Genomic DNA, 26,450 nt, shown 5'->3' with positions numbered 1-26,450 from the left:
ACTAATCTCCTACTTGTGGCAGAAAGGAAACCAGCTTTCATTATTAGGCTAACCAAAAACCAAATCCATTGCTATTGAGTTGATTCCGACTCATAGTGACCCTATAGGACAGAGTAGAACTGCCCCATAAGTTTTCCAAGGAGTGGCTGGTGGATTCGAACTGCTGACCTACTGGTCAGCAGTGGAGCTCTTAACCACTGCACCACCAGGGCTCCATTATTAGACTAGGTGTGGCTAATCTGTTCCCATGATAACATTTTTAATGGTTTATAGAGCTACACCAAAAGGAACCATATTTGAGGTCATCAGCTGTAAAAATTCAGGAGACAAAATAGCTGAGCCCAAGAGAGCTACCAGAGACTCAGTATTTCTCTTTTATCTTTGACCAAACTCTGAGGAGGTACAAACTTCAGGCCAGAGAATTTGCCCTAGGTGGTTATAGAAAGCCATGCTTGCAGCTTTTGCTGTATTGAATCAGGCTTAAGATTTAAGAGGTATCTTGGATGAGGATTGCCAGATGTGGGCCTACAACGAATGATAAATATTTCACACATATTTAGGGAAGCAGCAATGATTATAATCATGGACTCCAAAGCCAGATATTCTGGGTCCCAATCTTCCTGTCATACTGACTAGAGGCAGGACCTTGTGAAAATTACTCAGCCACTTTGTGCCTCAGCTTCTTCATTTATAAAATGGAGATTCTACTTCACGGGGTTGTTTGAGAAGGTTAAATAATACCTTTAGAACAGTGTCTGGTATTAGAAGTGCATTTGCCTTAAAAATAAAGGCACTTACGTTTCAGGGACTCACTTGTACAGATAATTTTCAAGACTTTGTACCTAATCTTGTATTCATAATTTTTAATTCTTTTTTTTAAGAGGACTACCAAAATTGTATAACCTTCAAGCCAGTTCCGCCAAGTGCCTGAGGGCACCCCACTCCACCAGTAAGCCTCCTGCCTGAGGACACTAAGCTCTCTTGCTCTGTGGGTCAGCACACCCACTATAGCCGCCATGGTCAGAAAGCCTACTGCACCATCTCACGTGGTCTCCTGGTTCTGCTCCTGCCATTTCTCTGCTGCCACTTCTCGCCGTCTCATGCTGTCTCTGGTGTTACAGCAGTCTGCCTCCTAGGTCTAGGAAGTTCTCAGCACAGGAACCCCAGGTCCAAAGGATGCACTCCACTCCTAGCTCTTCTTTCTTGGTGGTAATGAGGTCTTCCCACTAGCCTCTAGGATTGGCTCTCTTTAAGCTTAGCAGGATGACAGAACTGACCAGTCCTGGGCCTACCCCTGTCTAGCACAAAGTAAGTGCTTGGTAAATGTTGGTTTTTATTACATTAAATATTAAGAATGGTCCTCTAAGACGCTTTGTGTTTTCTTTGCTTTTCAGCTGCCCCATCTTATAGAAGAAAAGCTATTAGATAAGCTATAATGTAGTACATTTCTTTCATCCATTCATCTATTTAAAAATTGTTTACTGAGTGGCTGCTTGTGGCCAAGACAGACATGCATAGGAATAATTACAATATAATGTGTTAAGTGCTATAATAAGTATATGTACAGCCACATAGGTGAAGGAACAACAAACTCTAGGGTGAGATGACAAAGTTAGGCTTTTGACTGAGCTGCTTTACAGATAAATATAAGTTTGAGGGTGGAGGATTATTCACTTTGAGGGAATGGGTTCCAAGCCCTTAATTCATTGAACTAATAATTATTAAGTATTCACGTTATGCCAAAGCACATTCTGAGTGCTGGGGATACAGCAATAAACAATAAACAATTTAGGCAAGGGCTGGGCTTTCATGGAGCTTACATTCTAGTAGTGGGAAACACTAAATATGGTAATGGGATAGAGTGTCACACAAACGTGTGCGTGTATGCGTGTCCATTCTAAACTGAATGGTAAGAAAAGGTCTTTCTGGTAAGGTCTGAATGACAAGGAGTCAGACATGAGAAGATTGTGGCTGGGGAGGGCACTTTTCATGCGGGGGGAAAGAACAAGTATAAAGTATATAGATGAGAATGAGCTGAGAGTCTTTTAGGACAAAAAAGATAGTTAATGGTTCTCAAGGGGATCACTAACCACTGGCATTTTAAAAGGGATGGTTTTTCATTGTGCTGAATGTTTAACAACCCTGGCTGCTGGTATAAAAATGGTGCATGGAATCAGACCTCACCCAGCTTCAGGAGAGGGGAGGAGAGAGAATCAAGATCAACATCAGCCCAAGGCTGATTCCTAGGAGATGGAGGTCAAACATACCTCCAGCCTCCAACCTTTTTACCGATTTCGACATCAGCCATCCCTCCCATGGCATTCTCTATTTCTCTACCAAACCAAAAAAAAAAAACTCACTGCCATAGAGTCGATTCTGACTCATAGTGACTCTAGAAGACAGAGTAGAACTGCCCCAGAGTTTCCAAGAAGTGCCTGGTGGATTCGAACTGCCGACCTCTTGGTTAGCAGCCATAGCACTTAACCACTACACCACTAGGGTTTTCTACTTCTCTACTGGGTTTGATAATTCATTACAATAGCCATACAGAACTCCCAGACAATACTCACAATTATGGGGTTTATTAGAGTTACAATTCATTAGGTTACAATTTATTAGGTTACAGTTTCAGGATCAGGAACCACTCAGGATGCAGTTCTTTGATCAGGACAGCTTCTTCTTAGCCATGCCTGCAGGCAGGCCTCTCTCTGGTTGTCAGCCTATCTGGCTCTTGGCCTCGCTGGCTCCTGGCCTCTCTGGCTCTGTCTCTCGCCCTTGCCACCACCCTGCTTGGGCAAGTGTTACAAAGCTCTTCAGCTCTGCCAATAGGTGCCCAGAGGCATCCCACTCTGTGAGTTAGCCTTATCCCAAAAGTGCTCAGCTCTCTCTTGCTCCTTACATCAGCGAGCCTAGTTCTGCCAAGTGCCTGAGGGCACCCCACTCCACCAGTAAGCCTCCTGCCTGATGACACTAAGCTCTCTTGCTCTGTGGGTCAGCACACCCACTGTAGCTGCCATGGTCAGAAAGCCTACTGCACCATCTCATGTGGTCTCCTGGTTCTGCTCCTGCCGTTTCTCTGCTGCCACTTCTTGCCATCTCGTGCTGTCTCCGGTATTACAGCAGTCTGCCTTCTAGGTCTAGGAGGTTCTCAGCACAGCAACCCCAGGTCCAAAGGATGCACTCCACTCCTAGCTCTTCTTTCTTGGTGGTAATGAGGTCTTCCCACTAGCCTCTAGGATTGGCTCTCTTTAAGCCTAGCAGGATGGCAAAACTGACCAGTCCCCTAATTAGGGTACCATATACCTTATTTGCATGGTCTCGCCCCTACAAGGGTTCCATGGACCTTATCTGCATTGTTATCAAGCTGTCTAGTCCCCTTGGTGGGCCACAAGCACCTTATTTGCATAGTACCACCCAATCACTGTGTGGGAGTTACAAGATCATGCATGGCTAAAAGGACCATACTAAGTACTTTACTGCACTGCACCTGACTCTAAATGCTCATGCCCCTCACCCCAGTCAGTGTGATAACCAAAAATGTCCCCATACATTTTTAAAAGCTCCCAGAAACTGGTAACACTACCCTACCACTGCATCAGTAAATCCTGGTAGCACCATTATCTAACACTTTGATCAAAGACTCGATAGAAGAAGTTCGATTAAAAGGGGGGAAGAATGCAGAACAGAATTGCAAATTCTCATGGAATCCAGACATTCTGGAGCCATTGAGGTTGGAAGAAACCCCAAAACTATTGCCTTGAGATAATCTTTAAACCTTAAACCAAAAATATTCCCTGAAGTCTTCTTAAAACTAAACAAGTTTACTATAGCTAGTAAAGAATGTCTGCCTTGAGCATTGTGTTCTTTTAAATAATTATAGGTGATCAGATTGACAACGGCAACTTGAAAGGTTACATGAGAAGCTTAGAGGGCAGTGAGTTCATGTTAATAGTGGAAGAATAATTTGGAAAAGGATAGCAAGAATGTTTGCACAACTTGAAGAATGTAATCAATGCCACTGAATCGTACGTGTAGAAATTGTTGGTGTATGCTTTACTGTATATATTTTCACCAAAAAAAAGTAAACTATTTAAAGAAAAAGGAAATATTGTAGCAGAGGACCTAGAATTGCCAAAACAATTTTGTAAAAGAACAAAGTTAGAAAACTCACACAATCTAATTTCAAAGCTTACTATAAAGTTATAGTAATCAAGTCAGCTGGTACCCTGAATTTGAACTTTTAGCCTCCTAAACTGTGAGAAAATAAATTTGTCTGATAAAGCTACCTACTTGTGGTATTTCTATTATAGTAGCATTAGGTAACTAAGACACTAACCACATATGGTTAATTGAATTTTGACGTAAGTGTCAAGTTAATTCAATGGAGAAGAGATAGTCTTTTCACAAAATGGTACTGAAACAATTAGACATCTGTCTGGAAAAAAAGAACCTGAACTCATACCTCATACTATATAAAAATCAACTTGAAATGAATGATAGATGTAAATGTAAAATGAGAACTATAAAACTTTTAGAAGAAAACCACTGAAAATCTTTGTGACTTAGGGTGGGCAAAGATTTCTTAGCTCAGACACAAAAAAGTACAAACCAAAAAAAAAAATTACAAATTTGGACATCATCAAAATTAAAACTGTTCTTCAAAAGACACTGTATAAAAAATGAAAAGACAAGTCACAGACTGGGAGAAAGTATTTGCAAAACATGTATCTAATAATGGACTGATATCCAGAATATATAAAGGACACTCATAACTCCATAATAAGAAAACAAACCCATAGTTCTTAAAATGGGCAAAAGTTTTGAACAGATACTTCACCAAATAAGAAATACAGATGACAAATAAGCACATGAAATGCTGAACATCATTAGTCCTTTTGGAAATGCAAATTAAAACCACAATGCAATACCACCGCACACCCACTAGAATGGCTAAAATGAAAAACACAGAGAATACAAAGTGCTGGTGAGGATGAGGAGCAACTAGAAGTCTCATACACTAGTAGTAGGAATGAAAAATGATATAACTACTTTGAAAAACAGTTTGACAGTTTTTATAAAGTTACACACATACTTACCATAAAACCCAGAAATCCCACTCCATACTTACCTCAAAACCAAATCCGATGCCACTGAGTTGATTCTGACTCATAGCAACCCTATAGGACTGATGCCCCATAGGGTTTTCGAGGCTGTAATCTTTACGGAAGTACCTGCCACATCTTTCTCTCAAGGTAGGTTCAGACAACCAAACTTTCAGTTAGCTAAGGCACCAGGAGTCCTAAGTATTTATCCAGGAGAAGTAAAACCATATTCACACAAAGACCAGTATATGAATACTCATAGCAACTTTGTTTTAATAGCCCCAAACTGGAAATCAGAGCCCTGGTGGTGCAGTGGTTAAGAGCTATGGCAGCTAATCAAAAGGTTGGCAGTTTGAATCCCCTCCTTGGAAACCCTATGGGACAGTTCTACTGTCCTATAAGGTCTCTGTGAGTCGAAACTAACTCAACCCAACAACAACAAACTGGAAATCACCTAAATGTCTATCAACCGGTGAATGGATAAACAAATTATAATACATCTATATAATAAAATAGAAACCCTAGTGGCGTAGTGGTTAAGAGCTACGGCTGCTAACCAAAAGGTCGGCAGTTCGAATCCACCAGGTGCTCCTTGGAAACCCTATAATGCAGTTCTACTCTGTCCTGTAAGGTTGCTATGAGTCGGAATTGACTCCATGACAACGGGTTTGGTTTGGGTTTTGGTATACAATAAAATACTTCTCAGCAATAAAAAAAAAAAGATGATACATTTAACAATATGGATGAATCTCAAAAGCATTATGCTAAATGAAAGAAGCCACACACAAAAGCCTACGTACTGTGTGATGCCATTTAATGACATTCTAGAAAAGGCAAAACTACAGGAAGAGGAATCTGATCAGTGGTTGCTAAGGGCTGTGTGTGTGGTACGGTGTGTGTGTGGAGGGGGTACTGAGTATAAAGGGGCACAGGAGAACTTGTTGGGGTGATAGAAATGTGCTATATCTCAGTTGTAACAGTTACATGATTGTATACATCTGTGAAAACTCAACAAATCGAACACTTAAAAATGGTGACTTTTACTGAATATAAATTATTCCTCAATAAATGCGAATTAAAAAAGAACCACCTCCCGAAGTTCACCCTCCAGCCAGATCAGACAGCGCTATAAAACGAACAATAACACAGGTGAGGGATGTTCAGTCATGTATATGAGACCAAATGGGCAACACCTGACTAAAAGCAATGATGAGAGCAGGAAGAGACAGGAAAAATGGACTGATAGTAAGAGGGAACCCAGGGTGGGGAAAGGGAGAGTGTTGACTCATCGAGGGAACTGCAGTCCATGTCACAAAACAATCTGTGTATAAACTGTTGAACGGGAAACTAATTTGCTCTGTACACTTTCACCTAAAGCACAATTAAAGAGAAAGAACCTCCACTGGTAGAGTATGGTTTTAAAATGTGTCTAAATTCTTTGACACTTGTCCCTTCAAAAGATGGAGTCTACTTCCATTTCCGCTGGTGCGGGCTGGACTTAGTGACATACTTCTAACAAACTATATAGCAGAAGTGATGGCAAATTAGAGAAGAATGGGCCAGATGTCTCAGGCCTCCAGAATCCTCAGCTTACTTGCTTAGGTAAAAGATTTAGGCTAAGGGTTGTCCTCTCCTGAGTTCCGTAAGGAAAGCCCAACAGAGGCCTCACCGGTCTCTGGAACGCCTAGTCCTTTCAGGCAGGGAGTCCCTTGCCAAAGCAAATAATCCCAGCTCTACGATTGTGCTCTGGCTGGGGTAGGGGAGAACAAAGATCCCTTTCTTTGCTTCCCCAACTCTGTGGCTCCAGCCAAAGGCACTGTTTACACAATCTTCCCTGGCGAAGAATTTGTTCCTTTTCTCTAGGTTGCAGCTGGAAAAGATTGACTCCCTCCTTGCCTGTTGCTTTTCCCTAAGACTCCTGGTCAGGAAGAGTGCCCAATACTTGAATCTCCCACCATCAAAGATGTCAGTACATTTAGAAGTAACTCCAGGTCCTTTTGTGATGTGACAGAGAACCTGGAGTTTAGTGGCAGAAAGCCCATCTGGCCAGGAAAAGAAGGGAGGCTAGAGAGATCAGGAGTCTAGGTTCCTTCCACTCCCAATCCTGTTTATTCTGTCCTCTCTCATTCCCAAAAGATTCCTAGGCTTTCCCAGGTCCATTTCCACAAGTGAATCTAATCAAAATCCAGGCCTGATTTGGGTTTCTTCTTTGAAAGGACGGTAAGGTGAATAGGATGAAAATCATGTTTTCTAGTGTGAGAAGTTTTTCTTTAGTCTTTAGTTTATTAATGCCAGCAGCCCAGATGTTTCCCCAAGTCCCATAAACAAAAGCAAGAAGAAGAAAAGGAAACCCCAGAGTGGTGGAGTCTAATTTTAGCACTGGCTGAGAACCCCAGTGTTAAGTTACTCTTGGTAAATCGGTAACTAAGAAACAGTGGAGAGAGATAATCTAGGTCTCCAACAAGTAGTTTTAAAATCTCATTTCACTTATTTTTATAACATCTCAGGGAGGCAGATACTCTTTGCCTATTGCACACAAGGGAATGAACTTGAAGCAGAGGAAAAGTTAACTAAAAGCCATTCAATGAGTGATCTGAACCCAAGATTCTGAGACTTTCATTCTGGTTGACTGCGCAGGGCTAAGCTGTTTTCTGAAAATTTTATGGTCCTTTTGCACTGCACAGATTTTCCCTGAGCTAAATCCCCACTGACTGTTCTGTTGCTAAGGGAGCATGTACTAGCTGTTTGTTACCCTTTGCAGCTATGTTTTGGAAACTTAAAGTCCTTGTTCCACTTGTTGGGAAATGTGGAATCCCTTTTTCCTATTGGATTCCTTAGAGTGGTACCCTTGCAGTCTCTTGTTGTGAAAATATAGCTTCTTTTTTGGGGTAGAACACTAGTATGAGAACCAAAAGTCCCTTCAAAGGCAAGAAGAATGAGAGGAGCTGCAAGTCTCTGTTTAGGCTCAAGTACAATCCCTACATGTACACACGTGTGTATGCACACACACACACACACACAACACAACACATACCCCCAACAGGAACTGCAGAGTTGGTTTCTGTAAAAACAGCTACATAGTTCCTGGAAGGCTCTAATCCACACTGGTTAAAAATACCTATCCTGGGGGGATGAGCCAACTATGCAGAGCCTGCCCAGAAACCCAGGAAATGAGCAGTGGAGCAAAATGAACCTAGGGGGAGGTAAAACGCTGCCTATCCGCAAGATAACAGGGGTCGTAATTATGAGAAAAAATAGACCAATCACCTTCACAGAGAAATCTTAAAACTATCCAGATTTGTCTTTTTCTCCCCTGCAATGTTATCCTGGCCTCCAAGAAGCAATGTGGTGTAATGCAAGGAGCTCTGGTCAGTCTATTCTACGTAACCTCAAGGACCAAGTCATGCTTCTTCAATCTCTGAGCCTAAGTTTTCTCATCTGTTAAAACAAGGAAAAAAAAAAAATCTACCTCACACAAATGAAACAGCTGTAGTAAAAGAGCTTGGTGTACAATTTTTGTTTAAATGTCTTTCCTTGTTATTTGTTGTTAGCTGCTGTCGAGTCGGTTCTGACTCATAGCAACCCTATGTACAACAGAACAAAACACTGCCCGGTCCTGTGCCATCCTCACAATCGTTGCTATGTTTGAGCCCATTGTTGTAGATACTATGTCAATCCATCTCATTGAGGGTCTTCCTCTCTTTCACTGATCTCTATCAAGCATGATGTCCTTCTCCAGGGACTGGCCCCTCTTGATAACACATCCAAAGTATGGAGATGAAATCTCACCATCCTCGCTTCTAAGGAGCATTCCAGCTGTACTTCTTCCAAGACAGATTTGTTCGTTCTTCTGGCAGTCTGCGGTATATTCAATATTCTTTGCCAACACCATAAGTCAAAGACATCAATTCTTTGGTCTTCCGTGTTTAATCTTCCTAAACAATGATGTTAGGAGGCCGAGGGTCAGGTAAGTCATATTTTGAGTATGTTTTTAATACAAGATTCAGATGAAACTTTACTACTTTTACTTACTGCATACTGGAAGACTGCACTTGTATAAGTTTTCTATTGCTGTGTTACAAATTAACATAAATTTTTTGGCTTAAAACAACATCCACTTATTATCTCATTGTATGTTGAGTATAAATCCAGGCAGGCTCGAGTGGGTTCTCTGCTTAGGGTTTACGAAGCCAAAATCAAGGTGTCAGCCAAGTCGGGTTCTTATCTTGAGGCTGTGAAGAATCCACTTCCAAGCTCATGTAGGTTCTTGGCAGAATTCAGGTTCCTTGGGGTTGTAGGACTGAGGTCCTCATTTCCTTGCTGGCTGTTGGATGGGGAGGGTTAATCTCAGCTCTTAGAAGCCATTCTCTAGTCTTTGCATTCGGTCCCCTCCCTCTTCAAAGCCAGCAATAGCATGTCAAATTCTTCTTGTGCTTCAAATCTTTTGGACTTTCCTTCTGCCACCAGTCAGAGAAAGCTTTCTGCTTTTAAGGTCTCATGTGATTAGATCAGGCTCACCCAGGCTATCTTTCTATTTTAAAGTCAACTGGGCCACATAACATAATCACAGGAATGACATCTTATCACATTCACAGGTTCTGGGGATTAGAACAGGATATCTTTAGGGGCCATTTTAGAAATTCTGCCTACCACAGCATTTATTCAACAGGTGAGAAGAAACGGTTTCTTTTGGAGGCAAGAAAGGAAGTGAGAATAAACTACCTCCAACCAACAATTTACATAAATAAGAGAAGCCAAGTATTTGAGATGAGAGAAGGCTGGCTTCATCACTGGTATTCTACCCATAGTGCCTTCAACTATTTTTTATTGCAGAGCCAAGCCACTTTATATATTTATTTATTTATATATTGTGCTTTATTATTTTTTTAATTATTGTACTTTAGATGGTTTACAGATCCAGCTTCTCATTAAACAGTTAGTATACATTGTTTTGTAACACTGGTTACCAACCCCACGACATGTCAACACTCTCCCTTCTTGACCTTGGGTTCCCTATTACCAGCTTTCCTGTCCCCTCCTGCCTTCTCGTCCTTGCCCCTGGGCTGGTGTGCCCCTTTAGTCTCATTTTGTTTAATGGGCCTGTGTAATCTTTGGCTGAAGGGTGAACCTCAGGAGTGACTTCATTACTGAGCTAAAAGGTTATCTGGGGGCCATACTCTCAGGGTTTCTCCGGTCTCTGTCAGGCTAGTAAGTCTGGTCTTTTTTTTTTGAGTTAGAATTTTGTTCTGCATTTTTCTCCAGCCCTGTTTAGGACCCTCTATTATGATCCCTGTCAGAGCAGTCAGTGGTGGTAGCGGGGCACCATCTAGTTGTACTGGACTCAGTCTGGTCTTTCCACCGTTCCTAAAGTGGTTGCTTTGATCACAGTATACAAACAGTGCCTTGAGGTAAATGTTCAAAAATAAATAAATTTTAAGCAATGAAATAAATTTTAAGGAATGCCTGAGGACTGAAATATCTTCCCATGTTTTAGTTTTCCTCATCAAACAATGAGAACATCAAGCTGTCCAGGACTGTGTCCTAAGAATTCATGTTAGAAAATGCATAGTATTTTTAGACATGGCTCAAAAAAGTTTTATTGCTCAAAACTTGGGAACTAGAACAATATTCTCTACTCACCAGTGTGATACTACTCTTCCTTTTTCTGTTTCAGAATTCAACTTGGTTATTCCTTTATGTCATTTCTCTTAAATGAAGAAAAGGAACTGTCTCTAGGTTCCTTAGCACCAGCTCAAACTAAATCACCAGTATTGTTCCTGAGCTTTCTCAGCCTGATGTCTCTGAGAAGGCCTCAAACTAATAAATCCATCCCTGAAAGGGAGGCTGGAACAAGGCTCCTCATCACTGCTGTTTAGCCATTTAGGTCATTTTTGAATGGCATCATTTACTTCTAATTCGGATGGCACAAACCTATTGATACTCTTCCCCTAGCACTGAAGAAATACAACTGACTCTTGGAGAGACAGGAATAAGATGAGTGAATTAGCCCTCACTGCCTTCAGCATCCCTGGGTTCTCTCCCCAGATGCTTTAGGGCCAGACTATATAAATGTTGGATGGTCAGTTTCCTTTTCTATGATCTGACCTCCGGCTCTTGGGACTTGAGGCAACGGCCTGCTGTACTGCCTGCTGATCTTAGGATTTGTCAGCCTCCACAGCCTGTGAGCCAGCAGCCTGCCATCTAACCTACCGATCTTGAGTTCATCAGCCCCTGCAGCTATGTGGGTCAGGAGAAGCCTGCAGCCTGACCCACAGCCTTGGGACACTCTAGCCTCTACTACCACATGAGCCACTTCCTTGAGATCAATCTCTCTCTCTATATATATATGTATGCACTTTACCAGTTCCAGAATGCATAATTGGAATAGACATACTCAGCAACTGGCAGAACCCCCACACTGGATCCCTGACATGTGGTGTAAGGGCTATTATGGTAGGAAAAGCCAAGTGGAAGCCACTGGAACTGCCTCTATCTAGGAAAGTAGTAAACCAAAAGCAGTACTGTATTCCTGGAGGGATTGCAGGGATTGGCACCACAATCAATGACTTGAAGGATGTGGGGATGATGATTCCCATGACATCCCCATTCAACTTCCCTATTTGTCCTGTGCAAAATACAGATGGATCTTAGAGAATGACAGTGGATTATTGTAAACTTAACCAGGTGGTGACTCCAGTTGCAATTGTTGTTCCAGATGTGGTTTCATTGCTTGAGCAAATTAGTACATTTCTTGGTAACTGGTATGTAGCTACTGATCTGGCCAATGCCTTTTTTCCTCAATTCTAGTGTCAAAGGATCATCAGAAGCAGTTTGCCTTCAGTCGGCAAGGCCAGCATACACCTTCACTGTCCTACCTCGGAGGTATCAAGACACCTAACTACAACTCTCCAGCCCTATGTCATAATTTAGTCTGCAGGGGACATTGAGTCCATGGGCTCAGCAACATAAACTTACACTCACCAAGGTCTACTTGGCTACAGCCACTGCCGAATGCCCAACTGGTCATCAGAGACCAACACTGAGTCCTTAATAGGGCACCATTCCTTGAGGCGTTCAGACAGCAACCTGGTGACAGGTTGCTTACATTGGACTGCTTCCATCATGGAAGGCAGCATTTCATTCTTACTGGGATAGACAATTACCCTGGATATAGTTTGCCTTCACTGCACAGTGCCTCCGCAAAACTACCACCCGTAGACTCACAGAATGCCGTATCCACCATTGTGGTATCACATACAGGATTGTCTCACAGCCAGTGAAGTACAGCAGTGGGCCCATGCTCATGGAATTCACTGATCTTACCATGTTCCCCAACAACCTGAAGCAGCTGGCTTGACAGAATGATGGAATGGCCTTCTAAAGATACAATTACAGTGACAGATAGTTGGCAACACTTTGCAGGGTTGGGTTAATGTTCTCCAAGAGGCTATATATGCTCTAAACCAGTGTCTGATGCATCGTGCTGGTTCTCCCATAGCCAGGATTCACGGTTCCAGGAATCAAACGGTGAAAATGGGAGTGGCACCACTCACTGTTACCTCTAGTCTTACTCACAAAATTTTGGTCTCCTCTCCCCGCAACCCTTTGATCTGTAGGTCTAGAGGTCTTAGTTCCAAAGGGAGGAATTCTCCCAACTGGAAACACAACATGGATTCCACTGAACTGGAAGTTAAGAATGCCACCCGGCCACTTCAGGCTCCTCATGCCTCTGGATCAACAGGCAAAGAAGGGAGTTACCATATTGCCTGGTGTGACTGACCCTGGGGAAACTGGATTGATTATGTATAATGGAGGTAAAAAAAAGGTATGTCTGGAATGCAGGAGATCCCTTAGGGTGTCTCTTAGCACAGCCAAACTCTGCGATTAAAGTCAATGGAAAATTACAGCAGCCCAATTCCAACACGACTACTAAGAGCCCAGATCCTTCAGGAATGAAGGTTTGGGTCACCTACCAGGCAGAGAACCACGACCAGCTAAGGTGCTTGTTGAGGGTAAAGGAAATACAGAATGAGCAGTAGAACCCGAAAAAAAAACCCAAACCCATTGCCGTCGAGTCGATTCCAACTCATAGTGACCCTATAGGACAGGGTAGAACTGCCCCATAGAGTTTCCAAGGAGCGCCTGCCAGATTTGAACTGCCGACCTTTAGGTTAGCAGCCGTAGCACTTAACCACTATGCCAGCAGGGTTTCCTGAGTGGTAGAAGGTAGTTCTAAATGCCAGTCATGACCACGTGACCAGTTGCAGAAATGAGAACTGTAATTGCTGAGTATTTCTCCCTTGTATGTGTGCATCAAATAGTTTTGGCTTTTTCATTTATAAAATATAAGATGTAGTGTGTTTTCAGTTGTATGCATGTTAGTTGTATCATGTTAGGTGCAAGGAAGACTTCATAATTGTCTTTATTTAGAGATTGTGTATGGTTTAAGGATATGTGTACAGGTGCCAAGGTGACAAAGGGTGGACTGTGATGGTTAAGGTTGTGTGTCAACTTGGCTGGGCCATGATTCTTAGTGTTTCAGCAGTTATGATGTTGTCTAGCGGTTATGTGATGATGTCATTTGGCAGTTATGTAATGATGCAGTTATCCTCCATTATGTGATCAGCCAACCAGTTGTAAGGGGCATTTCTTCAGGGGTATGGCCTGCATCTAATATATATATGGGCATTCTGGCAAAACTTGCTTGCTCTTTCTGGATCCTGCATCTAGCTCATCATCATCTGATGTCTGGTTCTTGGAACTTGAGCCAATGCCTTGCTGTCCTGCCTGCTGCTCTTGGGATTTGTCAGTCTCCACAGCCTGTGAGCCAGCAGCCCACTGTCTTACCTGCCAAACTTGGGATTCATTGGCTTCTACAGCCTGTGAACCAGCAGCCTGCCATCTGACCTGCCAATTTTGGGTTCGACAGTCCCCACAGCTACGTGAATCAGAAATCTCTAGCCTGATGCCTGACCTACAGACTTGGGACTTGCCAGCCTCTACAACTGCGTGAGCCATTTCCTTGAGATTGCTTCTCTAGAGAACCCAGCCTAAAACACTACCTATAACATTCCTTTACTAATATGCTCTAAGCTCCAAAGAGACTGAGAATAAAGTAAATTATAATCAATATATTCATTGAACTTTGATAGCATTATCCTTTCCAAATGCTCAAGGTACCTTTGTGTACATTTGAATAATCTCTGGTAGGAAAAATTATTATCTAAAAACTTAGGCCCTAAAAAGTGATTGGTTAGTGATCTGCCCAGTGTCAGATGTGGTTAATGGTAGAACAGAGATTAGAACCAAAGTCTCCTGATTTCAAATCAAGTGTTGTCTCCAAAACTACAAAACCCGTTGCCATCGAGTTGATTCCAACTACAGCAACCCTATAGAACAGAGTAGAATGGCCCAATAGGGTTTCCAAGGGGCGTCTGGTGGATCTGAACTGCCAACCTTTTGGTTAGCAGCCATAGCACTTAACCACTACGCCATGAGGGTTTCCCCTAAAACCACGAGGACAAGTAGTAATATACCATACCATAATATTGCTCAAAGTTGGAGAGATCTTCAGAAAATTGCTCTTAGATCCTGTTTCTCTACTAAAACATAGTAATCCTCTACCCCAAGTTGCTGGAAACTTGGGTTACCAATAAATATCTCTTGGGGGCTGAATCTAAAAGGATCCAGGTTGCTTGACTCTTACTGAAGAAATCTGTGTCCAAGTTTCTTATGACATCATCTCATCATACACCTCAAAGAGAACAAAAACAAGTGGGCCACTGAGCCTTGCTCTTTCCAAGCATCTAAGTTGTTAAGGGATAGACTCAATTCGAAAGAAAGGGGCAAGGAAAGAAAACAAAGTGTCATGGATTGAATTGTGTCCCCCAAAATATCTGTCAACTTGGCTAGGTCATGATTCCCAGTATTATATGATTGTCTACCATTTTATCATCTGATGTGATTTCCCTATGTGTTGTAAATCCTATCACTATGATGTAATAAAATGCATTAGCAGCAGTTATGTTGATGAGATCTACAAGATTAGTGTCTTAAGCCAATCTCTTTTGAGAAATGAAATAGAGAAGCAATCAGAGACATGGGGACCTCATACCACCAAGGAAGCAGCACCAGGAGCGGAGTGCATTCTTTGGACCTGAGGTTCCTGCATTAAGATGCTCCCAGACCAAGGGAAGACTGATGACAAGGACGTTCCTCCAGAGCCAACAGAGAGAAAGCCTTCTCCTGCAGCTGATGCCCTGAATTTGGAGTTGTAGCCTACTGGACTGTGAGAGGATAAATTTCTCTTTGTTGAAGCCATCCACTTGTGGTATCTCTGTTATAGCAGCACTAGATGACTAAGACACTCCGACACCAGATAACTTGTGAAGAATTGAGGCAGCAGAGGATGCTACCAGAAGTTCAAATTCAAGTAACTGAAGCAAAGGGAGGGCTCATCTCCAAATACGTTGATACCTCCAACCAACTCTTTGCTAGAGAAGTCAGGACCTGTTCTTCTAAGATCCACTTAGAGCCCCCGGTCCCCAAAAAAACCCATTGCCGTCGAGTAGATTCTGAGTCATAGCGACCCTACCCATGACCTAGAAAATAAGTTATATGGGGATCGTACGGCAACCTGGAAGCAAACTCTTGATCACAATAGCAAAAGGGCAAGGGTGAATGATTTGGAATTACTTTTTGGGGTCAAGCCTCTACCCCAGACATTTATAGTCACTGACTGAACTGAAACAAGACTGCTGAGATCATCTACATTGTCATTTCTAAGTTACTTCAAGCTGTGTAAAAGAAGGATTATTCCAAGTTTATGTAGCCTTTAGATGTAATTCCTCAATTTTATACTGACTCTATAGTCTCAAGGCCCCCTCAAGGCATTTTTAAGAGAAAATGTTTATTTTTGCTTAGTGTGCCCTTTTCCTCCTTGCTTGGGAAAATTAACAGTCACAAGAAGACCATGGACTTGGGGAGAGTCACATAAGACCAACAGTGTGGTACTCTCACACTCTGGATCCCAGCTGTAGTTCCAGCTCTGCGTCAGTGTTCTGTCCTGTCAAAGTCTATTTCCTCATTTGTGAAGTGGGGGAGAGGGGAGTTGAATTGGGTGATTAAATCAACATTCAACTAAGCACTTGCTACATGAGATGCAAGATGTACTTCCAGGGATACAAAGATGGGCATGGCATAGTCCCTGCCTCAAGAAACCAACAACCTAATTTGCAAGATAAATCTCACACTCTCACACACACACACATACATCCACAATTTATTGTAGACCTTATGTGTTATTCAGGGAGAGAAAGCAGAGATGGCCAAGGCTTTAAGATATGGTATGGATAGGAAAGCATGGAAAGAATTTTAAAAATGACAAACAGTCCATTCTGGGTGTAGTATAAGAGAATAAAGAACTAAAGCTAGGAGAGTTGAAGTCAGGCTATTTTTGAGTTGGTAAATGGTAAGACCAGTCCTTTGCAAAGAGGATTAGCCTGGCAGTTGTGGGTAGAAGTAAATGCTATGGGGAAGATACTGGAGGCAGAAGACCAGGTAAGAGGTTATTGTAATAGACCAAATAAGTGGCAAAGAGGGCCTGAGCCAGGATGCTGGCAGTGGAAACAGAGCCTAGTAGTCAACACCTAACAACATTAGTCAATATTTTAAGTCAGCCCTTTAAGTTGCTATTAACCCAATCCTTCAAGGCAAGTAACAGACCATGCCAGGTAAAAATTATTAAAGTGGAGGGCTTATTTGAATAAAGCTTTCCTGAAGCACACTATCAGGAACAAGTGAACCCAGACCCAAGGTGATTTCAGAACGATCACCACCCTCCATGCCTTGTACTCTCACCAAGGCATTTAGCCAACTGTGGAAAATAAATATACATAGGAGACTCAAGAAACATCTTAATACAGTATTTATTTGTCTTCCCTCTGTCAAACCCTGAGCCAATCACTTTCCCCAGGCTGCCTGGAGAGGTACAGGGAAAGGAATATATAGGGCAGACGAGACACAGGAAAAAGAACTACGGGAGGTGGAGCCGACTCCTTCACATGGCGAAGAGGATGAGAAAGGCCACCATCAGGCAAAAGAGCCCCATGGCCTCTGAGAGGGCAAAGCCCAGAATGGCGTAGGAGAAGAGCTGCTGCTTCAGAGAAGGGTTCCTGGGAGAAGGGAAGGAGAAAACACTGAATATCTAGTCCACACAAAAAAGGACAAATATTAAAGGTAGGCTCAGGGAGATTTCCCCTCCTGGAACTCATCTTATGTAATGAGCCTTTCAGGGTGATAACATCATGCCCAAATTCTTGCCCTAACACACCAAAGGTTCTACAGGGACTGAGTGAGGGGCACGAACAATCTAAAATCCTTTAACATGGCCCAGGTATAAACACTACCTCCTCTAGTGAATCAGCCATATCACCATCATAACTTAAGACCTCTAGGCTGGGACACTTAATATCCAGGGCCTTTTTAACCAGGATAGTGGAAACCCTTGTGGCATAGTGGTTGAGAGCTACAGCTGCTAACCAAAAAGTCAGCAGTTTGAATCTACCAGGCTGTCCTTGGAAACTCTATGGGGCAGTTCTACTCTGTCCTATAGGGTCGCTATGAGTTGGAATCGACTCAATGGCAATGTTTTCTTTAACCGGGATGGCGGAGCCCTGGTGGTGCAGTGGTTAAGAGTTAGGCTGCTAACCAAAAAGGTCAGCAGTTCAAATCCACCTGCCACTCCTTGGCAACTGTATGGGGCAGTTCTACTCTGTCCTATAGGGTTGCTATGAGTCCGAATCGACTCCACAGCAATGGGTTTGCTTTAGTTTTTTTGGAACCAGGATGGCAGAAGCATCCAGAGTACCAGGGTCTATCTAGAGCAGTGTTTTCAAACTTGAAACAGCAGAATCCCAAAGCACAAAACATAAAAAGTCAAATTTCAATGGTTCAAAAGAAGCGGGGGATTTTAAAGGCCTCTTTGACTGGCCTCCCCTCATCCTGTAAGATAATCTTTAAGGGGACATCCTCAGAATCTCAGGGTTTTATGGAACACAATTAAAAAAAAAAAAAAAATGCAAGGAAACAAAAAAAAAAACCCATTGTTCTAGAGGACAAGAGAAGTCGGGGACAGAACTACCTTCATTCCAAAACAGTCAAGATTTTGGGCCTTAAGACGCTACAAATAATCTGAGGAATTAAGATGATAATAACATATTGTTTAGATAGTAACAATGGGAAAAAGGACTCCCAACTTTGAAAATCAATACATAATTTGTATTTCCCTCACTCTGACGCCTCACTTTGAAGCATGATGGTTAAGGTAAAGCACCACCAACTTTTAACAGAATTGGGAACACAGAAGCAGTCAGGCTTCTTGTTTCATACAAATCCTGAAAAATAAATCTATTCCCCCAAAGACATTAAGAGAACTTGCTGGTCTTTAGAGGATTAATTTAGTTCTAACAATGAGCTGACCAGAGTAGGCAGGGACCAAATGGTCCCAGCTTTCAGGGACCAGTGGGGCTGGCTGCAGAGGCAGTTTTCCCAGGAGTGACAGAAGGGAATTCCCGGGGATGGGGAAAAACAACACTGAGGCTGTAGACCAGGGATTGCAAACATTTTCTGTAAAGGGCCTGACAGTAAATATTTTAGGCTTTGTGGGCATTTGAGGTCTTTGTTGTATAATAAAATACAAAACCCTTTAAAAATGAAAAAAGTTCAGATTATACAGGTGTACAAAAGCAGACCTGGTCCTTGGGTCTTAGTTTGCCCACTCCAGCACTAGACAAAAGCTGTCCAATAGAATTTTCTTTGTTGATAGAAATGTTCTATACCTACACTTCCAACTTGTGGCTACTGAGCATTTGAAATGTGGCTAGTGTGAATGAGAAACTGAAATCTTAAATTTTACCTAATTTTAACTAATTAGAAGTTAAATTCAAATAGCGATACGCATATGTGGCTAGTGGCTACCATACAGGTAAGTACAGCTCAGGAACACCAAATATTTCCACTCAGACCTTTGAAAAGCCTATCAGAGGGACCAACTTATCTTACCTGGCATAACCAATGATGAGGCTTCCAAATACAGTCCCAATCCCAGCTCCAGAGCCAGCCACTCCGACTGTGGCAGCCCCAGCACCAATGAACTTGGCTGCTGTGTCGACATCCCTTGAGATGGCGCTGGTTTGGAAGCTGCGACTAGGGATAAGTGAGGTCAGAGAACGTGGGGCTGTCAAGCTGCTAAAGCTCTGTTAAGAAGAGGTAGATGGAAGGTAAAGTCTTTAGGGAAACCTCTTGCTTTGGAAACTTTTTTTACCATTTAAACCCTTTATACTATCAAACCCCATAGTTTTCCCCCCAAACAGAAGATCTTTTACCTCCTGGAAAACTCCTTAAAATGATGGCAAGCAGAACTGCTTAATGTAGGAGGTAGATTTCAAATGCCTTGAAGATTCAGGTGTGGTCTAGAAGTATAAGACTGAGGCCTTAGGCCATTCTCAGTGCACCAAGATCTTCCTGGGACTAGAAACCTCAACTCAAGTCAGTAAACTAGGCCGAGCAATGGCAGTTATTAGCAGCACACTTGGGCATGTGCTGCAAGTTGCAAAAGCTGGAGTACTACAGCATGTATGATATTAAGTCACCTCTATCACCTAAAAGCCAATGGCCTTATTCCTTCACTAATTTTAGTCTGTGATTATTGTCCTCAGCACTCCCCCTACTGGTTCTGGTGGGTAACCCTCCCCACCTCTCTCCCCTAAACCACAGACCCAACTTACACCTGTAACATACCTCATCTGTCAGTGTCTGGGGTTGTTTCAGCACCACTGTAGACAACGGTCGGCTCAGCAGCTGAGAGGCGCTCCTGACCTAGCAAGAATGACACAAGGGTGAGAAGATCAGGGAAGGCTGTGGAGATGAATTTCAGAACCATGCCAAGTTATCACTTGCATCAACAGATAGGACCTTCCCTCCCCTGATGCCTCTTCCATTCTCTCACACTTAAATCAGAATCTTGGATCATTCTTTCTTAATTTTAGCTAATTCTAGATCAAGAACAATGCAATTTCTCTTGCTTCCCAGGCTTCTTTGCTTTAAGGGAAGAAAATCTACTTCCCTTTGAGCCTCAAGGGTTTACCTACCCTCAATGTACCCTTTTACAGTCCTTGAAAACCAAAGAAATCTAAGCCTCAGAAACATTTGCTTCACTCAACAAGGGCAATATATATTGTTGAGGCCAGTCTCTAAGAAGAAAGCCAAGGACTGGGGCAGAAAGGGGCACCTTTCCCTGAACACATCCTTCTGGAAAACAGACACAAATATTAATGCTCAAAATTCACCCCCTGGTAGTCTTTTCTGACCCCAAGCCAGACAATAGAGGTTAAGAGCCAGGACTTTCAAGTCAGATGGATCTAGATTCAAATCTCAGCTCCATATCGGTTGTGTGATCTCAGGACAAATAACTTAACCTCTTTAAGCCTGTTTCTTCACCTATCAAATGAGGACATTATTTCTCAGGGCTGATTTGTGGAATAAATGAGATTATGTATTGGTAAACTCAGTGCCAGGCACATGGTAAGTGCTCCATAAATGGGATCTACTAATAGCTTCAGTCCTTTCCATTTATAAATTGATTAATCAATTGCCTCTATTTGTAATTTCTTCTATGCTGTTGCTTCTGAGTTAAATACATTTCAATAAAAATTTGTATGTATTTTAGCTTCTCTACCAAATTTAAGTTCCCAGAGGGAACCCCTAGCTATGGTTCTCCTTTCCAACACTCAAAACAAGATCCTGCATACACTGCATACTCTGACCAAGTTACACAATCTGCTTCATGTTCACCAAGACTGACTAAGTTCCAATTTACAGGAATACTTTTGTTTCAGGATTAGGAATAGTCTTATCCTGGTCTACATTTTCATCTATACTCTCCTTCTAAAATGGCTGGATGAGAGGAATTAACTAGCCTCCAAGAGATGTGAATTAAGAGGGTGACTGGTAAGCATTCACTCTCTCCTGTCAGGCTACCATGGCAAAGGGCCTTTCCTTCCCCAAAAATCTGTCACCCTCCACCTGCCCAACTGTGAGAAACAAGATCTGATAGCAAGGAAGAGACAAGATGCCCCTCTTTAAAGACTCCAAAAAAAGGCAGGTACTCACCAAGGAGGGGGTGGAGACAAACTTGGTGCAGGTGTACATTTTCAGGGGATGAGGGGCTGTGGCAGGAAAGCTGAAATTACAGAAGTAGCATTGTAAACACCGTCCTTACTAAAGTATATCCTCATTAGCTGAAAAGGCGCTCTGGAAAATTTAACTAGTCCAGAGAGCAGAGTGACTAACCTCAAGTGATCAGCAGAGTTGGAATTAGAACCCTGAAGTCATGATTTCCTCCAGAAACCCCACACAGCTTCCAAGATTTCCTTATAATCAAATAACCTCCCCTTGCCTGAACAAGTGGCTACCGAGTCCCAGCCTTAAGACCAGTTATCCATTTCCATAGCCTCATAAATTGGGGTTTTCAGAGGAATTTTCCCAGAGTGCCCTCTCCCTAAGTTTTCCTTAGTCTGTACTCAAACGGAAACCTTCTCAAGACCTCACTGCCTGGACCTTAAAAAAACTGCAATTTAAAAACTGGAGTCTTTATACTTCTGGGAGATATTTGCTGGAGGCTAAGACACTGGAAGATCTCCAACGATCTTTTTACTGAATTACGTATTTTATTGCTTAAAACACTTCTATTTCCTACATTAACAGGGCAGGGCAGATCAGTGGGAAACTACATTACTCTAATTAGCAATGACTGTTAAACTATTCATTTTCACTATTACACTAAGGGATATTCAATTTTGTATCCCCAACATCTAAAACAGTCCTGGCACGGAAGGTGCCTAAGTTGCCAGAACTGAACTTATCTAAGAGATGGGGTGAGTTAAAGACCTTAAGGCAGAGTGTCTCAAAGTGAAGTGAGAGATACACGTAAACCAGAATTATCTGGGGGTGTGGGTGGTGTATGTATTAAAAATGCATATTCCTGGGCCCCACCTTAAATCTTACTGGCCAAGATCTCTGGAGATAAGGCCCAAGTTCCTGCATTTCAAACAAGCTTCCCAAGTGATTCTTACATACACTTAACTTTGAGAGCCAGTCTTAAAACTCTGGTAGTGACAGAGCCAGAACTTCTCACTCTTAAGTTGCATGCTTTCTAATAAATCTTAGGCTGAAATACTCACTAATTACTTAGGCCTATTAAATACCACTTCCTTAAATAAGGTGTACTCAAGACTGTCCCAGGTGACAACACTACTGAATCCAAAACCTAAGTTACTTTTAGTTTAATGGGTGTCTTCAACCCCTTTCCTGTCTAGAACTCTGAGTTCTGCATATACATAAATCAAATCCAATTTTGCTGTTGGACTACTCAGGTTTTCATGGGTCAAAATCCCAAAACTTCTTTAAAGCTTTAAAAAAGGGTGAATTTTTTTTCCCCCCTCAAGACAATTAAACCTCAATATCCTTTGATTCTTAGGGGTATTAAATAAGACATATAAAGAGCTTAAGGTGGTACTGGCATGTAATAAGCCCATAATAATGGGTGACAAAGGAACCCGAGGGAGGTGCACAACCCTGGCAGCTCAGTGGTTAAGCTCTAGGCTACTAACCAAAAGGTCAATGGTTTGAAGCCACCAGCTGCTCCATGGGAGCAATATGTGGCAGTCTGCTTCTGTAAAGATTTATAGCCTTGAAAACCTTATGGGGCAGTTCTATTCTGTCTTATATGGTCACCATGAGTTGGAATCAGCTTGACGGCAATGGGTTTGGTTTTTTGATTTGGAGTGATGTGCACTTCCCTCCACTGGTTGCTTAACCTTGGTAAGTCTGCAATTGTTAGTGTACAACACCTTGGGCACTGTCCAGAATCAGAGCTCCTAAATCATCACGGGCCTCTTTCCCAACTTAATCATTCCCTTCCTTAAATCTTTTTATTTTAAGAGTAGAAAAAGCCTGGGAGGTTAATAAACCCTTGATAGGAAAGCTGGCAGATGGGCATTCTCCCATGCTGGCCCCATCTACCTGGCCTTACCCTTGCTATTCTGGGCCTGTTGCCTCTAACAGAAACCCTTACTTCTCAAGCTCACCACTTGTGCATTTTTCCAACTTCACTGGAGTGTCAGGGAAGGAAAAGAACGGTACTGGGAGATAATCAATCAATGGCTCCCCAGAAAACCTCTCTTTTCTGCCATAGCTCTCCCAGGCCATAACCTGAAGGGACGGAGTACTCTTGCTGTTCTGTTCACTTCAACAATCATGGTTTACTTTTTAAATCGAGAACTGCTGACTAGAGGTTTGTGGCTTTGGAGGCTCCACTATCTCCTTTGCTCGGGGCACTTGAGGTTCTGGAGCTGAAAGTCTGCGGCAGATTAAGAACAAGGAAAGCATTAGTCAGGATGAGAGCAGAAAACAAATATATGAGGTTGGAGGTGTGACAACTCTGCAAGTGCAACCAAACCAAACCCACTGCCGTGGAGTCGATTCCGACTCACAGCGACCCTACAGGACAGAGTAGATCTGCCCCATACGGTTTCCAAGGCTGTAAATCTTTACGGAAGCAGACTGCCACATCTTTCTCCCGCCAAAGGTCTGGTGGGTTCCAACCGCCCACCTTTCGGTTAGCAGTCGAGCGCTTTAACCACTTCGCTACCAGGGCTCTTCCTGAAAGGCCAAGAGGCTGAGAAAAGAACGTTGTGAGGGCTGAGTTGGGACAGGTGAAAATGAGCAACCGGGATGTGACTTTTGCCTGCTCCAAGGAACCCTCCCCCAGGGACAGACATCCAAGATGGCGCCAGGCCCGCTCGGCTGGAGGTCACCGGCACGCGGAAGGGGCAGCCCCAAGGCGCGGGGATACCGGGAACTAGAGAGGGCGCGAGGGTCGGGGTGGGAGCATGCAAGGGAAGGGCCTCAAAGCATCCACGCGAGGTAGGGTACCTCGCGCGCGTGCGCGGCGCAACACGGGCGCGAAGCTCCAAGGCCTTACCTGCTCCAAGTGCAAAAAGACAGAGAGGGGCGGGGCTTGGGGATAGCGGGAGGGCAGACTCGGCGCATGCGCGGCCCGGGCCAACGAGTCGTGCGATTGAAGATGGAACGACTGAAACGTAGAGGGTCGGTCCCGGCGCTACAGCGCCGCCCGCCAGCTCGGTGGCTGCATCCGGCCAGTCTCTCCACCTGGCGTTTGAGAGGAGAAACTGCAGGCCGAGCAGGTAGCGTGCAAAAATGAGGACAACAGGCGATCTAAACCCATCGGTAACGTGACCTGCTGTTTTGTCCACATAGAGTTGGAATCATGGGCTCGCGTCCCCTTTCCGAGCATGCGCAGTCACATAGCAAAAAAAAAAAAAAAAGTTTTTTTTTTATCCAAAATGTAACAAGAGAAAAACAAGGCCATTGGATTCTTGCTTTCCTTCGCCCCCGGGGCCCTGGCATCGTTGGACAGAAAACCCGTTCTATGGCCAAAGAGTCAGCAAAATGCGCCAGCTGCCTCTGGTGGCTTCGCCTCTTTTTCCCTTTCTGCCTTATTCCGGTGATTAGCCATGAAGAAACCAGCATCAGCGAGCCAGAAAACAGAGGCTAAAGATGATTGAGACCTAAACACCCTGCTCCTAAGCCTTCTTTCTTCTGAGTTCTGGGGAAATCAAGGAATAACAGGCACCTGTGACCGCTAGTGAGGTTGCAAGGTCACTCCAGGCATGCCCAAGCCTCTGTCCAGGCCTCACCTACGCGAGTTAGGATAAGTGGACCCCCCCATGAGGTCCCCTTATGAAAGCCCCCTCGTCTTCTCCCCCGTGCCCTTTCGCTCATCCTTTCCCTGGTGGAAGGAGATGGAAGTCTTCCCGGTCCACATTTCTTCCTCTAAACCACTTTGTCTCCTAGACAGGGTCTGACTAATCCTTTAGAAAGAAGAGGGGGACAAGGCCTACCCAGTTTCCCCTCCTGTCCGAACCCCAGCTGTCCGGGCATCGCGCTTGAAAGGCAGCACGAGAAAGACGGGAAAAGCTCAGTACACCCTCATAAAAAATAAAAAGGAAGCCGCGGCTGTAAATAAAGCCAAATCCGCCACCCTCTGAGGGGCCGTTTGTCCTCCCCTCCTTGGCCCCGTCCTTCCCGTCGCCCCCTCCCGGCTCCCGGACCCCGCGGCGCCCCGGCCCCGAGCTCCTCCATTTAATCGGATTTGGGAGAAGGGGAGGATAAATCACGGCAGCAGCTTTACGGTCCCGGAGGAGAGGCGAGTCGCAGCCAGGCACACCCCGGCCAGCGATAAAAACCCCTGCTGAAAGCCCACGGAGCAATTTCCCGGGACCCCGAGCGACGCCATTACAGGAATGTAATTTTGCCCGGATGAGGCCCCGAGTTTAATTATCCTCGCGGAGGAATTTCAATGCGGCCAATCCATCTTGCAGGCGGGCGGCAGAGGGATTTATATGGGCCCGTTATTTCACACCGATCCTCCATCTGCATTTTTATGGCCCTGAGCTCCTGAAAGGGAGGGTAAGGAATGGGGAGGAATAGAAGGAGGCGAGGAGAGAAGAGTGGGGGACTTCTCCGTTTTTCCTAAATCCAAGATTCCAACTCGGTTAGGATTCCCACACGCTCCACTGAAATCCCCGAATCTCTCTCCAGTTCCTGGTGACTAGGGCTAGGGCTTGAGGAATGGAGCCGGAATCCTTGGGAATCAATCAATCAACAGGTATTTACCGAGTACCAAGCGGTGCCAGGCACCGTGTAAGATGCTGTGAGGAGAAAGGGAAGACAGGCTAGCACGGCACTTAGAGTTTATATTCTCTGAGGTTCCCAGACACCACCACCCCTAATACTGAGCTTCTTTAGCTCTTAGTTTTACATCCTCCAAGGCAAAAAGTCACAGTTCTTAGGAGCCGCCACCACAAAACGGTTGTTGCAGCTGTTTGTTGCGAGACAACCAAGACCTCTCAGATACCGCTAACAATCCCAAAGAAGCATTGAAGAGAGGGCCTCTGAGGAAGCTAAAGCTGGCTCCACCCAAAAGTTGTGACCGCCTGCAGTGTTTCTCTGCCTTACAGTGGTGCTCTCCTGATTCAGACAAACCTGGGTTCCCAAGTCGCTCTGTGACCTTAGGCAAGCTGTTTAACCCCTCTAAATCGATTTCCTCTTATGTAACTTGGGAATTGGAAACCGTGGTGGCGTAGTGGTAAAGTGCTACGGCTGCTAACCAAGTGGTCGGCTGTTCCAATCCGCCAGGTGCTCCTCGGAAATTCTATGGGGCAGTTCTACTCTCTCCTTCCTATAGGGCCGCTATGAGTCGGAATC

General features: G+C 43.8%; 1 protein-coding gene across 4 annotated transcripts; it reads right to left on the bottom strand.

The window, feature by feature from the left end:
* Positions 1 to 17,010: 17,010 nt before the first annotated feature.
* On the bottom strand, positions 17,011 to 24,227 carry ATP5MC2 (ATP synthase membrane subunit c locus 2). 4 transcript variants are annotated; one of them, XM_010597169.2, is made up of 5 exons: positions 24,145 to 24,227; positions 21,273 to 21,342; positions 19,902 to 19,979; positions 19,164 to 19,357; positions 17,011 to 17,275 (listed from the first exon to the last, which is right to left on the bottom strand). In XM_010597169.2, the coding sequence occupies exons 1-5, from the start codon at positions 24,210 to 24,212 to the stop codon at positions 17,161 to 17,163; spliced, it is 525 nt and encodes a 174-aa protein (XP_010595471.2). In that variant the 5' UTR covers positions 24,213 to 24,227; the 3' UTR covers positions 17,011 to 17,160. The 4 variants fall into 4 exon arrangements, with proteins under 4 accessions (XP_010595471.2, XP_010595462.1, XP_010595476.1 ...); XM_010597160.3 differs by lacking the exon at positions 24,145 to 24,227 and adding an exon at positions 23,373 to 24,015; XM_010597174.3 differs by lacking the exon at positions 24,145 to 24,227 and adding an exon at positions 23,427 to 24,006.
* Positions 24,228 to 26,450: the final 2,223 nt, after the last annotated feature.

Source organism: Loxodonta africana, chromosome 4 (genome assembly GCF_030014295.1).
Source record: "Loxodonta africana isolate mLoxAfr1 chromosome 4, mLoxAfr1.hap2, whole genome shotgun sequence".
NCBI classification, from domain to species: domain Eukaryota; kingdom Metazoa; phylum Chordata; class Mammalia; order Proboscidea; family Elephantidae; genus Loxodonta; species Loxodonta africana.
The sequence above is the reverse complement of the archived record's forward strand: the minus strand, read 5'-3'. Positions and strand labels throughout refer to the sequence as shown.